The sequence below is a fragment of the Urocampus carinirostris genome, chromosome 19, assembly GCF_059441175.1.
Source record: "Urocampus carinirostris isolate Australia breed hairy pipefish chromosome 19, RoL_Ucar_1.0, whole genome shotgun sequence".
NCBI lineage: Eukaryota > Metazoa > Chordata > Actinopteri > Syngnathiformes > Syngnathidae > Urocampus > Urocampus carinirostris.
The window spans coordinates 16,535,091-16,549,780 of record NC_142367.1 but is presented as its reverse complement, the minus strand read 5'-3'; the positions used below and the strand labels follow the sequence as shown (position 1 = coordinate 16,549,780).

Here is a 14,690-nt window from a genome sequence, read left to right as displayed (position 1 = left end):
AACTTAAATTGATGAATAAATAAATAGAATTCTAACACAAGTTGTAAACACTAGGAATTGCGAATCCTGGTCACAATGGTGATGCTAGCTGCTAATGCTACATTCCACGTGGGCAAAGCTAGCCTTGACAATGCTAGCTGTTAAGATGAGAGACATGCTATCATTTATTAAAAGATGGTAGAATACGAACTGAACTGACGTATAACAATTTTTCTACATTATATTAGTTCCAGACATTAAACAATGGCAATCTCGACAGTTTTGTATGCCTGTCTGAATCTGGAATCTTAAACAGAACTGCAAATTCGAGTTAAAGCTTGAGTTAATTCATAATTGGAGCTTTAACTCAAGATGAAAGCTTTAAAGCATGTCTAACTCAGAATGCTGAAACTAAACCACAAATTAAAAGTAGTCCCGTAAAAGATAAAGCTATAACTCAAAAATAAAGCTTTTAGAACTCATTTCTACCCTTTTGTTAAATAAGGTTTCAAGTCACAAAACTGAACTACAACTTTAAATTAAACCTTGAGGTAATTCACAATTGGAGTTAAACCTCAAGTTAAATCTTTAACGCTTTAACTTTTGACAGCGCACGCAAGAGCATTTTGTACTTCTGCCATTTCACACTCAAAGTTGAAGCTTTAAATCATGCTTCACTCTGACTTAAACTGCATTAACTCTTGCTTTAATACAGGTTGAAAGCAACATAACATAACTTTAACGTGGAGTTTAGGCTTGAGTTAAATCACAAAGCTTTACCTCAAGGTTAAAGCTTTAAAGCATGTTTAACCTGAAGTTAGCTTGCTTCAACTTTATAATTAAAGCAAGCTGAAAGGTACAAAACAACTGCAACTTGGAGTTAAACGTTGAGTTAATTCACAAATAAAGCTTAAATTCAAGGTTAAAGCACTAAAGCATTTTAAATTCGGAGTGCCTCAACTCCTGTGTTAAAGCAGGATTAAAGCTGCAGATCGAAACTCTTATCTTGGAGTAAACCCCAAGTTAAATCTTTAACGCTGTACTTCTGTAATTTCACACTCACAGTTGAAGCTTTAAAGCATGCTTCCCTCTGAGTTAAACTGCATTTACTCTTGCTTTAAAACAGGTTGAAAGCAACAAAACAGAACTTGAAGTTTAGCCTTGAGTTCATTTACAAAGCTTTAACCTTGAGTTAAGGTAAATCATGTTTAACTTGAAGTTAACCTGCTTTAACTTTTGCATTAAAGCAGGCTGAAAGATACAAAACGGAACTGCAACCCGAGTTAATTCACAAATAAAGCTATAACTCAGTTAGTTTTAAAGTATGTTCAAAGCATGTTTTATGCTACAGAACTTTAACTTGGAGTAATACGGTAGTGATTTGTGTGCCCTTTCCATTTTCTTGATAAACCCAAGTTTCCATGGTTATCATGCATTTGCTTCTTTCAGAATCACTACGAGCCATAGCGAATAACTACTGTACAAAAATACAAAATTATATCGTTGACTCACAAAGTCTTTAAGAATCACCCAAGATTCTGAGCGAAGAGAAAGGCATTGTGGGAGGAAGTTCAGCCAATTCACAAATAAAGATTTAACTCCAAGCATGTTTTATTTGATAAAGCAGCCTTAACTCTTTTGTTAAAGAAGGATTTAACATATAAAACAGGACAGGAATTTGGAGTTAAAGCCTTAGTTAGATCACAATCAAAACTTTAACTCTAAACTTTTATCATTGCGCAGAGCAAGCCGGCGCGGCTAAAAAAGTGAAAATCGACAACCCAAAGAAGAGGATGCTCCTGATCGAGAATCTCGTCAACGCCCAAACCTATCAGTACAAAGTCCGTGCTAAAAACGGAATCGGCTGGGGGCCCTACCGGGACGCCACCATTAATTTGGCATCGCAACCCGCCAGACCACTTTCCAGTGAGTCGTCTTTTGAGTCTCCTTCTCTTGACAAAGACCAAACCCCTCCTCACGTTTCTTTCTTTTCCAGTCCCCATCATCCCGGACGTCCCCATCGTGGACGCCGAAGCAGGAGACGAGTATGACAGCTATCTGATGTACAGCAACGAGGTGCTCAAGTCTCCCACCGGGTCCAAGACGCCCAGCGTTTCTGGGGAAGGTAGGTGGTTCATTCAGACACACTCTCATCAGCAGATTACACTTCACAGTAATCCCTCGCTGTATCGCGGTTTGGTTACTTTGCGGATTTTTCTTGGGTTCTGCACCGGACAACACACAAATTCTATCACGGTCATGATTTCTAATAATAGTCGGCCTGATGGCTGTGTGTGTGTGTTGGGTGGGCGTGACTGTATGTGAGTGCTACTGTGATAGGCTGGTGAATGCTGTCAGTCAAACAGCCGGGTGGGCGCACGGTACAATGGGTTCAGCCAAATCAAACTGCGAATCACGGTGGCAGCTTGTATTTTAGCTGCTTGTCACACTGATAAGAAATGTATCGATTGAATGAGACTGAGGAAAATCAGAGGAGAGTAAATAAATGCTGATCACCTCCGGGTGCTTCGTGGATTGTTATCGGGTCTGGGAAGAGACTAAGGCAGCGTCGGGAGATAAAGCAAAAGCGTGATGGCCTACTGCTGTGGCTATGTAATAAGCAACCCTTGCTGAGCCTGTATTTCACGCCAGATCCATTACCCATGAAAAGGATGACCTGAAGCTGGTGGGAAACATTTGTGAGGGATGTATTTTAAGCATCACAGAGACCTGGCTCAACCCAAGTATCTCTAGTGCGCAGATTGCCGGCCTCTCTTTCTTACACTGAGGGGAGAAGCCCTCCAATTTTGTTGTAAGACTGTATAATGACAATAAACCATGCAACTCTGTGTCTTCTGTTTTAATTGTAGATCTACAATTACTTTTTACAGTCCTATATATGTTACTGATACCTACATAGTGGGTTTGGACTATCGCAGGACCTTTTTGTAACGCAACCCCCGCGAAAAACGAGGGATTACTGTAGTCAATGAAAAAAATTAATTTGGGTCGTTAGAGTCCGAGAAGGCCACACACAAAAGTTCTCCTACACTAGACTAGCTTGCTTCTCCCCCTCATGACCCGGATTCATAAGGTTGGGAACATATCAAGTTGGTGGGGTCCGACCTTGAGCTCCGAAAGGTGTCCTGGACCAAGCGAGTGGACGTCATCACCGCCGAGACCCCGACGACCCCGCCAGGTGAAAAAGCAACAGGCGGCAAGATGCGAGGTCACCTCTGCCCTTTGATAATTATTCGGATTGGCAATTTATGAAGACAAGAAGATATCCTTGCTTTTAATTGACTTCTAATCTCTAATAATAGTCCCAATCGTCGTTTGGTTACGGATGTGAGACTCTGCAATGGTAGAAATTTGTGTGGCCTCTTTGTAATTCTTGATTATTGGAAGTTTCCATGGTTATCATGTTTTTGCCTCTCCCTTTAGCATCACTTCAAGCCATCGCAAAAATACAATATTGTATCGCTGACTCGCAAAATCTTAACGAGGCCCCCGAGATTCTGGACTGAACAGGAAAAAGGTGTTGTGGGAGGGAGTTCACCCAATCGCATATCAGCATTTTAATGACACTGTGACACAAAACAATCACAAACCAGTGTTTTACGTGACGGCGACTTATAGCAGACATGGAGATGTCGTTTTTCGGGCATGGGAAATAGTGTAGTGGTAAGATTTGGCATAAAAAGCCAGCCTGACCAACCCAGGCCCAGGGGTATTATACTGTAGAGAGACAAATTTACTTGATTTGCAGGACCGATCCTGAAACAAAATTTCACATTATATCAGTGAGGACTCTGGAGGAAGAGTGGTGATTTATAATAACTAATTAAAGCTAGTCTTTTGTTACAAAATCCAAGTTAAACAAAACTTATTAAACATTTAAATCTTTCATACATCTTTTCAGAGGAGGTAACATTTACTGAAAATATTCCGACATTGACGTATTTTATGAGTGTTGAAAGAAAGATTTTAGGGCTGTCAGGCATTTTGACCATTTGAAAATTGGGCCATAAGCCTCAGCAACAGTATGTCTTTAAGAATCTAGCGTGGCACTTTGAGAAAGGGAAAGAGCAACAATGTATGTCAGTGAGAGAGAAATCCAGCCTGACCCGAACTTAATGATTGACATTTTAGGCCCAACCCCTGCTAAAATTCAGGTCGGGCTCTGACTCAGTCTTGGGCTCATGATCTACTTCTGATAGGAAATTATTTGTTGTCAATGTCACACAGTGGGGAAAATGCCATAAAGAGGGTCAGAAACAACCACTCATCCCACACCTCAAGTTAAAATGTCGTAAGGCGGGGTTGTTGTATCCCGAGGGGGGTCTACCATACCTCTCTCGTCCATCCCAATCTGGATTTTCCACATCACAAACTGATTATTTAAAGAACGACATTCATTTTCTGACGACTACGGTTCTCTGCAGATTACATGATGAATGGAAAGTGGGACCAGAACTTTCTTTTTCCCGGCGGTTCCGGCACACGAAACCTGTCCACGTCCTCCACCCCCATGTCCACTATGAACTCCAACTACAGGGGCGGCTCCTTCACCACCGAGACCACCACCAACTACATGCCGGGTGAGACTAGCTGAAAACGTGAATTTCAATGTGTGTGCTCAGCTATTAGTTTTGGGGTTTTAGCTAGTCTGTTGTGTGCATCAATGACTAGAACACTGGGAGCCTGTATTTTTGGAGCATTCCCCTTTGGGTCCCCGTAGCAGCATGAGACCAGACTTCTAGAAATGGATTCCTCTATGCAAAATAAATACACATTTTATTTTAGAAAATAAACATTGGTATGATCGTTCATGTATTTTTGCCTATTACAGTATTAAGTTTTTGTTTTTTTCATATACTGAATAAAGGCTTTGTTGAACCACTATGTGGCGCTAAATATTACATACCGTCCGTTTGCAGATCTCATCTCATCTCATTAGCTGTACCGCTTATCCTTATTAGGGTCTCGGGGGGGCTGGAGCCCATCCCAGCCATCTCCTGGCAGTGGGCAGGGGACACCCTGAACTAGTTGCCAGCCAATCGCAGGGCACACGGGGACAGACAACTCACTCGCTCAGTCATACCTAGGGACAATTTGGACCGGCCAATTCACCTGAAAATTCTTTGGAATGTGGGAGGAAACCGGAGTGCCTGCAGGAAACCCACGCAAGCACGGGGAGAACATACAAACTCCGCACAGTAAGGCCGGAAGCTGGATTTGAACCCAGGCAGGAGGTTTCCACGACCTCAGAACTGTGCCGCACACGCGCTAACCACTGCCCCGCCGTGCTGCCCGTTTGCAGATCTTTACTTTCTTAATTAATTACACCAACTCCATGAAAAATAAATAATAATTAAGAATAAAAAAGATAAAATAGTCAGAAACTTTGAACACCTTATTTAAAAATCAAAAGAATTCTAACACAAGTTGTAAATACAAATCCTGGTCACTGTGGCGACGCTAGCCGCTAATGCTAGCCTTCAAATTGGTGACACTATCTGCTAATTCGAGCTTAAGAATGCTCAAAGATAGGCCTTAAAGCTAGGCTAGTTGCTGCGTAGTCAAGGTTAGCCTCTAATGGCTCGTGGGCCAAATGTTCCCTGCCGTATCATATTTTGTGGCCTGCAAGAGATTAAAATGTCAGGTTAAAAGAGTGCTTTGACCTAAACCTACAATTTCCCCAATGCCTGTTGAAGGGGTGTCAAACTCATTTTCACCAGGGGCCATATCAGCGTAATGGTTGTTCTTAAAGGGCCTCAGTGTAACTTAATGTAATGTATGTAAAATAAATGGAAATACTCCTTCAAATTTTTACTAGCCCGCAGCCTCTGTCATAAAATTTGTAATAAGTGGCTTACCAGTAATGTTGACAGCAGTATAAAATAAATTTGCACCAAAAAACAAACAAAATGAATCACAATTTTACGAGTAGCCATTTGGCTACCTTGTCCCTGGCTTTCTGTGAGAATATTATCCCACCCCATTTCTAAAATTGTGACTGTAAATTAAAAAAAAAAAAAAAAAGGAAAGTTGACTGTGAGGGTCACCACTTCCAGGACAAGTAGAAACTGGAGTATTTTTTCACCCTAACAACTGCATTTGCCTTATTTGCCAAGAGACTGAAGCTGTTTGCAAGAAATACATAAAGAGACGCTGCCAGACTAAACATGACGTCTACAAAAAGATGACAATGTAAAAAGGGGAAGCAAATGGAAGCTGTTTCAACTGCACGGCAGCGCTTTTTCACAAGACACTGCAACTCGAATGAAAATGCTACAAAGGCGAGCTACGATGTCACAATGCTAATCGTCAAGCAGGGTGAATTTATTAAAGACTGTTCATAGAATAGTCAGCCCTCACACATTTTCAGAGCATTCTCGAAGGTTTGTCCACCCCTGTTTTAAAACAATGTCGCTAAAAAAGTAAATTTCCTTTTCCAGCTGGAAGCCCTCATCTGATGGGCGGCATCCACACGACGGACGTAGTTATGAGGAAGCGGTCCGAACGAGGCTACGGAGATGAAAACATCCGCGATTCCATCGTTATGGGAGACGTGTCCGGCAATTTCACCGATATAGGTAACACTTTTTGATGATGTAAGGTGGCTCTTTTAGTATGCATGTCGGAAAAGCTTGGTGCTGTCAGTTGCATAGCATGTTTGTTTTTCTTCTGCTGACTTTGGCTTCTCCCGTCTTCTTCTTCCTAACTCGCCTCGTCCGTTCTCGTTTTCGCCTCTCGATTGGCCCTCAGGTGTATACGGCTTCCCTGGGGCGCACGGCTCCTCTTACCAGTCGAGCTACGGCCCGTCTCAGGGGCCCAGGGTGAGGACTCAGTCTTCTGAGGTCAACGAGGCGCTCTATAATTTGGACAGGGTGCTTCAGGGTAAGTGCATGGGCGTGTCTGGCATGAAGGGTGCTGTGTATTCTGTTTTTTACTGCTTTTCTCAGTCAGAGAAACAAACTGATATGTTTGAGAGCTATAATGCTCACCTTTATCAGATTTCTATTGTGGATTATGTTCTGCAATCTGATTGGTTTAACAGTCTGACAGTAGTTATTTGTTTAAAAAAAACAAAAGGTACAGCGAAAAGGTTTTGGTCTTTGATTTTTATTATATAATATACAGTAGGTTACCACCTCACGAGTTGTTTTTGCAAAGTAATCCTTCTACTGTGATTTTTTTTATTTTTTTTATTTTTTTAGATTTTCACTGAATGTTTTAGACACATTACTGTTGATTAATATGATCAAAATGAATGTGGGTTACCCTTGTACATCTCAGTGAGCAGCCATTTTGCCACTTGCTGTCGGGTGACAATTACATTACTGAATGATGCTTACTTCTTTTGGGAAGTTGAGCTGTGATTGGTCATCAGCAAAGTTTCTAATCAACCGTGACAGTACATGGAAAAAATGGGCAGGATTTTGCTAAAGTATTCATCTTCAAAAGACAAAAAAAGACATGTTAAATCATAATAAAAAGATGACCATATATGCATACCTCTCAATGTGTGAAGCAATACCTAGACTTACCTGCAGGGGCAACATGTTCTTCCAATGAATCCGAGCAGTCCAAAAAAGAGTAGAAGAAACAAGAATCTCTGCCAGGGGTCGAAAACCTATGGCTCTTTTCATGAGTACATGTGGCTCGGAAATGAAATAGAACTTGTGCAATAAATTAATATATTGATACATGCAGGGCCAATTGTCGCACACACGAAACTGAGACTTTATTGATCTACTACAGTATACAGTTTAGGTGTCACCCCAACAGACCTTGTTGTGGCTGTAACTCGCTCAATAATCTTTGATATGTAAGCTTATTAAACAATCCATGTTCATTGTTGAGACACTTAACGAAGACAAGCCAAGGAACAAACCTTTTACCTAAAATCTCTAGTGAAGCACCGAGAGCAATTTAATCAGGTGAGTGGTAGGAATGGGCGAAGCTAGAAACAAGGAGCACGTAATTTTTCTCCTTGCCTAGCGGTGTCTGCACCAAAGGTTTGCAATATTTTGTGACATTTTTACAAAAGAACTTTTCTTGCACCTTGTTTTGACACCATTATTTAGGACAAAATGAGCCTCTACCTTTTTAAGTAACTGCGAGAGGGAGACAAATCATAGGTGGTATTTTTATAGTGATATGGGACAAAGGCTCTGGTATTATTATTTTATAGATTTGATCAAAATTAATTAGATTTTGTCTGGTAGTTTTATTAAATTTGTCTTAGAATATAAAAGAAAAATATCGAAATATTTTTGCTTTAATGGCTCTTTGGGTCAAAAAGGTTTCAGACCCCTGATCTAGGCTAACTACTAGCACTAGCTATAAAATACAAGCAAACTCAGTTCTTTCAAATGTATTCAAAGATGTTCTAATATTTTAAACACAGAAACTACTAGAGCCGCATCTAACGACTGTTGTAATAGTTGATTCGTCACTGATTATTCAAACGATTAATCCATAAATCGGGAAATGTTTTTAAACTCAGATTTGATTATGTGGAAATGATAATAAACACAGGCAAAATGGGTACAGTTAAAAATGCATCTTTTATTGAACATACTGGGGATTTTTACAAAACATCTAAAACTAATCAGGCGCGGTGCTCGGTCAAGTAGACATAAACCTCCGTCCATAATTAAAAAACAGGCAATTAAGTCATAAATTTAAATTAAGTAAACACTTTCACCCCTCTACACTAAAAACAGGTTCAATAGCAGCAATATGATAGTAAATAAAACAAATATTATGTGCATTTTGTGGAGTAGATTTAGTGGTCAACTGCAAAGTCTGTACCAGATCGTAACGATTACAAACAGTTTGAAATCCAACGGTTTTATCAACTGACCTTTTGTTCTTCGTACTACATGCATTTAGTTTCAAGCACAATGAAGCATAATACTCAAGCTCTCTTCAATAGCAGGCCATGTACAATTCATTTCTCTAAAATCTTATTGGGTTTCGTATTACTTGAATCTCAGCGAGGCGAGTCAGACTTTGTTTCGTTCAGCTGTCCAACCTGCTTTTTAAATGTTCGTGCGTCACCGAGCTACCGCCATGATAGACAAGGTCCGCTTTACAATTTTTGCAAGTAGTCTTTTTATTTGCTGTATCCAGGCTAAAAGGTTCCCCATCTGTAGAAGTTTTTCAGATTCAGATTCAGATTCAGATCTACTTTATTGTCATTCTAGTACACGTGTATACAGAACGAAATGTCGATGCATCTGACCCCCACAGTTTCCTTGAATGTACAGATATAAATAATGTTGTATTGTATTTTGGCTATGTATAGTATTTTACCATAGTGCCGATAGTGCAAGAAGAGTAGCTAACCAGATGTGCAAAATGGGCAGTCAGGTTAACAAGTCAGGTACACAGTAACATTAACACTGTAACAATAACGCTGTAATTACAATAGTGCAGAGAGCAATGTGCAATGAGTGGCAAGCTATAAAAAAAAAACTGCCAGTAGTGCAAAAAGTCAGATTAGCAGCCGTTTAGATTTAAGTTAACTATATGTTAGATTGACCATTTAACAGTCTAATGGCCAGGGGGACTAGACTATTGCGGAGCCTGGTGGTCCTGCACCGCACACTGCAGTACCTCTTCCCAGAGGCTAGCAGAGTGAACAGTCCATGATGGGGGTGAGAGGGGTCCCCGGTAATGTTTTTAGCATGGGATAGGCAGTGCTTCTGGCCAATGTCCTGAATGGAGGGAAGTGTAGTCCCGATTATTTTCTCTGCTGTCCTCGTTACCCTCCTCACACTACCCCAGTCGGTAGCGCTGCAGCCTCCACACCACACAGAGATACAGCTGGTCAGGATACTCTCTATGGTGCCCCTGTAGAATGTAATGAGGGAGGGTGGGGGCAGGTGGGCTCTCCTCATCCTCCGCAGGAAGTACAGGCGCTGCTGTGCCCTCTTAACCAGTGATAACCAGTTTTGTACATGTACTTGATGTGGACGCCAACATTTCTGTACGTTTATGTTACCACTCAAGACAGAGACGATATTACGCATGAAGGACTCTCAGCAGAGATTATATTCATGTAAAGATGCCTCACTCATGTCTGGGGACAATAGCCGACGATGGGATTCATTGTCGACTATTTCTACGTCGACTAATCGTTGCAGCCCTAAAAACAATCCAAAAAACACCCGGCTCATAGCATGTCCCTCAACCCCAATCTCATCAGCTGCAAGACTCACCCCAGGGGTCCCAGACACCCCCAGCCGACTGGTTTTCTCCGCTCTGGGTCCCACCGCCCTGAAAGTCAGTTGGCAGGAGCCCCACTGTGAGAAGGACATCCAGGGCTACTGCGTCCTCTACCAGCCTCTCAACGGAGGTAAGAAAAAGCCGTCGAACGCTTCGGATTTATCCTGACCCGCGTTTACCTCACAGGTGATGTGAAGCGCATCAACGTCACCAACCCGGCCGACAACTCTGTCATCATCCAGGACCTCCTGCCCAATCACTCGTACCTCTTTAAGGTGAAAGCCCAGAGCCAGGAAGGTTGGGGCCCCGAACGAGAAGGAGTCATCACCATCGAGTCAGCAGTGGACCCCAAGAGCCCCCTCAGCCCCATGCCAGGTTCCTTTTTCTCAAAATTTGTGAACGTTTGCTTTTTCTGGCCAATCCCTTACTGTTTTGTACTCCGCCTGGCAGGCTCGCCATTCACTTTGAGCACCCCAAGCGCACCGGGGCCCCTTGTCTTCACGGCACTCAGCCCAGATTCCTTGCAGCTTAGCTGGGAGAAACCCAGGAAGCCCAACGGGGACATTCTGGGCTACGTGGTCACATGCGAGCAGCTTCACGGAGGAGGTCAGGCTCCCCGCCATCTTTAATGATCTTTTTCACGCAAAAAATCGTTTCTATAAAAGAAATTTGTTTTATGACTTGTCCAGGCGACACACGCTCCTTCCAAGTGAGCGGGGACAGTGCCGAAACCCGTCTGACGGTGCCTAACCTAACTGAGAACATCCCCTACAAGTTCAAAGTCCAGGCCCAGACCACACTGGGCTACGGCCCTGAGAGGGAGGGCATCATCACCATCGAGTCTCAGGATGGAGGTGAGCAGGTTTTTCTTCGTATTATCCAAAAATGAATTGCAACAGTCTTTGTTGTCATTAAATCACCATTCATTATCCCCAATTGCTCACTGCTGCAACTAGGGGCAGAGTGAGCTTATGTTGGGCCTGCCTGCCCTTTCTTGGTATTCGGCCCACCAAAAATTGAAGTGCACCTGTGTGGCTGCAATCCATTATCCACGAATTGCATCTCGCTGCAAGCGGAAACCTCCAGACCAGTGTTCCCTCTAAGCTGCGCGCGTGCGCAATTGCGCACTGCTCGCACATTCTCAGCGCACAAGTAAATCTAGCCAGCGCACAAAAATGAGGGCTCAAAATTACTAATTAAGAAGCGACTCAAGTCAAAGTTACAGTGCATGAAGATAAAAATAGACGGGTTCCCCTGACGTTGTGTCCTAAATGCGGTATTTTGAAGTCGAGCCGAAGGAGAACGAAGTTGAGTAAAGTTAGTAGAGTCTGTCGGGGAACCGGCTTCTTCGGCTCGGCTCGGGTCCTAAACGGCTCTTCGGGTTGTTTTTGCTTCTTTAATCCCAACATGACCAAATATTATGTAAAATTATGCACAAAATGACTTAAAGGAAGGGGCGAATAGAACAAAAAAGAAAAAAATACCAAAATGAAAAAGTTGTGAAAAGCTGAGGAAAAATAGAAACAAAAGGAAGAGAAAAAAAGAAGGAAAAATTTAGAAAAAAAGCCAGAAAAAAAGAAAAGAAAGAAATGTAGGAAAAATTAAATAGAGAACAAAAAGAAAAAAGTAACAGCTCGGAAAAAATAAACACAATGAGATTTTTTTTAAAGGAATTTAAAAAAAAGTAGAAAAAAAAACACTTGGGATTATGGTTGCTCACTGTTGTTTCAAGCGTTGCTCACCGACTTTGTGTGAACGCTCAGACCCTTGAAAAATTACAGGGAACATTGCTCCAGAGCATACCTTTGTTGGGCCTGGTGACACTTTTTTTGACGTTACTGTACTTTCACCTAAAACTAACTGCACGCGTGCGGCCGCGATCCCTTAAATTGCTACGAGCGAGGACCGGCATAAGGCATTTTTGTTTGGAGGCGTGCCGTTCTGGCCGGCATAAAATGCTTAAAGCAGGCACCGGCAGAGTGTTTTTGTTTTGAAGAATTCCATTGTGGACTGCCTAAAATGAGCTACACCCTCTTGGTCGCGATCCATTATCTCATGTCGACTATTGCTGAGAGTGAGGGCAGAAAGAGAAAATTCGCATCATGCGCGGTGGGCTCTTTTTTTTCTGCTCTTTCCACCTAAAATGAACTGTAACCGTTGCGATTGCAATCCATTATCCCCAGTCAACTATTGCTGTAAGCGGGAACCAGCAGAGAAAATGTTACAAATAGGGGAGGGGGTTATTTTTAGGAATTTTGTATAGCACGGCAGGTCCTGGGCCCCATTCACCTCTGTGAAATAAGGGAGTCCTATATTCGAAAAGATGGGCAATATTCATAAGGTAGTACTGCGCCACTGTACTCCTGTAGATCCTCATTCACAAACGTTTGTTGAAAATATATTTAGGGGTGAGCGAGAGACAGAGGTGGTCAGGTCCATCCAACTGGGTGAGAGAGGCAGCTCTCTATGAATGTTTAATGTTGCTATTGACCAGTGTTGCTATACCAATTGTGGTCTGTCGTTGTCCCCCTAGGAAGAAGAAAACCTATATAACTGTACACCTATCTTTATTAAGAGACAATAAAAAATAAATATACACCTATTAAAAGAAATAATTGCTTTATTATCTGTAAGAGCAAAGTTTTAAAGTGCATCTGAATTTCAAAAATGAAATTAAATCCGTAATCTGTAACTATTTTTGACCAACCACAAACAAACCAACATTAACTCAGAGCACAATGTTGAATTAAACTTATGTTATACGTCTAGCAACTGTGTTTTTAGACGGAAAGGAATTCTTTTTTTTTTTTTTTTACTATTTTTGCAGCACTTGTCTCATCCAGCATTACAGCTGCAGGCAGTATCAACTCGTCTATGATGTGGGGTTTTTTTTTTGTTTTTTTTTTGCACCGACATACCTAAACCTCAACCAATTTCTTCTCTTATTAAGCGATAATAAACATTACAAACACAACGTGGCACCGAATTACTCTAAGCAAGATATAATTTGTAGTTTAAAGTACCAAATAAACAACACACATCCCTTAGACCTGGCTCAACCTGAGGATACCTGATGCTAGCGTGCAGCTGGCCAGCTGCTCTCTAAATCGCGTTCTTGCACTGTAAGAAAAACCCCTCCAATTTCGTAATAATGACAATAAAACCATTCTTTCAGCGTGTTTTTAGTTCTTACTCCTCTTTCAGTAAATCTAGTGTTGCTTATTATACATAGCAGTGCCTTAATACGCACAAACTATGAATTCTTGATCGAGGGTAACATTTGCTAGTGTACCGCAACCTAAAAAGACGTTGTCGATTGCTACCATTGACCAAGATAATCCGGATTAGTGCTGAATTAGAGGGAGACTTTCATTTTTCTCTTCATTATTTTTCCATGGTATCTAAACTTTGTGACCACTCCTGTTGAGTGCGATGCATGCATGCTCAGTAACGAGCGCATCACTGCCCAATGTTCCCTGTAATTTTCCACGGGTCTGAGCGTTCACACAAAGTCGGTGAGCAACGCTTGAAACAACAGTGAGCAACAGCAACTCCAAGTGTGGCAACTAAATCATTATCAAACATGTCCAAAACTTGACATCACGTTACATTTTGCTGAGTTTACGGCAATGCAAAATTATTTTTCTCTTTTGAATGAAGTGACTCATGTACTATTGCAAAGGTTGCAGGGCCTACAAACGTCATTTGTTTTTACAACAATTCTTTCACAAGATTTTCATTGCTTTTATTCCTGGTATCTTTTGTCGCATAATACTAACATTTTTGGGGGGCTAATTTAGTCGGTTGCACGATACAGAACTGTATTTAATTACATTTTTTAGTGGTAGTACAATGTTGGCAACAAGATTAACTTGATATAATTGGAAATTATTTGAATGCAACATAAACTTTTTCCTCTTTTTCCCTTCCTTTTTAAAAAAATCTTGTTGTGTTTATTTTTTCCTAGCTGTTACTTTTTTCTTGCTTTTTTGTTTTCTACTACCTTTTTTTCTCTCTATTTGCTTTTTTCTTCTGGCTTTTTTTCTGAAATTTTCCTGCTCTTTTTATCTCTTTTTTCTCTCCTTTTGTTACGGTTTTTTTTCTCTCATCTTTTCACTACTTTTTCATTTTTGGTATTTTTTTCTTTTTTGTTCTATTTTCCCCCCTTCCTTTAAGTCATTTTGTGCACAATTTTACATAATATTTGGTCGTGTAGGGATTAAAGAAGCAAAAACAACCTGAAGAGTCGTTTGGGACCCGAAAAAGCCGGTTCTTTTTAGTGAGCCGAGCCGAAGAAGCCGGTTCTCGAAAAACTCTACTGACTTTACTCAACTTCGTTCTACTTCGACATTGGCTTCAAAATACCGCATTTAGAACACAGCATCAGTGGAACCTGTGTATCTTTACCTTCATGCACTGTAACTTTGACTTAATTCGCTTTTTAATTAGCAATTTTGAGCCCTCATTTT

At 41.3% G+C, this 14,690-nt stretch overlaps 1 protein-coding gene across 1 annotated transcript in view; it reads left to right on the top strand.

Moving 5' to 3' along the window:
- Window positions 1-14,690, top strand: part of itgb4 (integrin, beta 4) — a 39,998-nt gene that overhangs the window by 23,080 nt on the left and 2,228 nt on the right. The window contains exons 32-40 of the mRNA XM_088322928.1: window positions 1,723-1,905; window positions 1,976-2,104; window positions 4,425-4,580; window positions 6,441-6,578; window positions 6,751-6,882; window positions 10,202-10,351; window positions 10,408-10,596; window positions 10,672-10,827; window positions 10,911-11,075. Coding sequence (XP_088179054.1) covers window positions 1,723-1,905; window positions 1,976-2,104; window positions 4,425-4,580; window positions 6,441-6,578; window positions 6,751-6,882; window positions 10,202-10,351; window positions 10,408-10,596; window positions 10,672-10,827; window positions 10,911-11,075 — 1,398 coding nt within the window. The remainder of the gene's footprint in view (window positions 1-1,722; window positions 1,906-1,975; window positions 2,105-4,424; window positions 4,581-6,440; window positions 6,579-6,750; window positions 6,883-10,201; window positions 10,352-10,407; window positions 10,597-10,671; window positions 10,828-10,910; window positions 11,076-14,690) is intronic.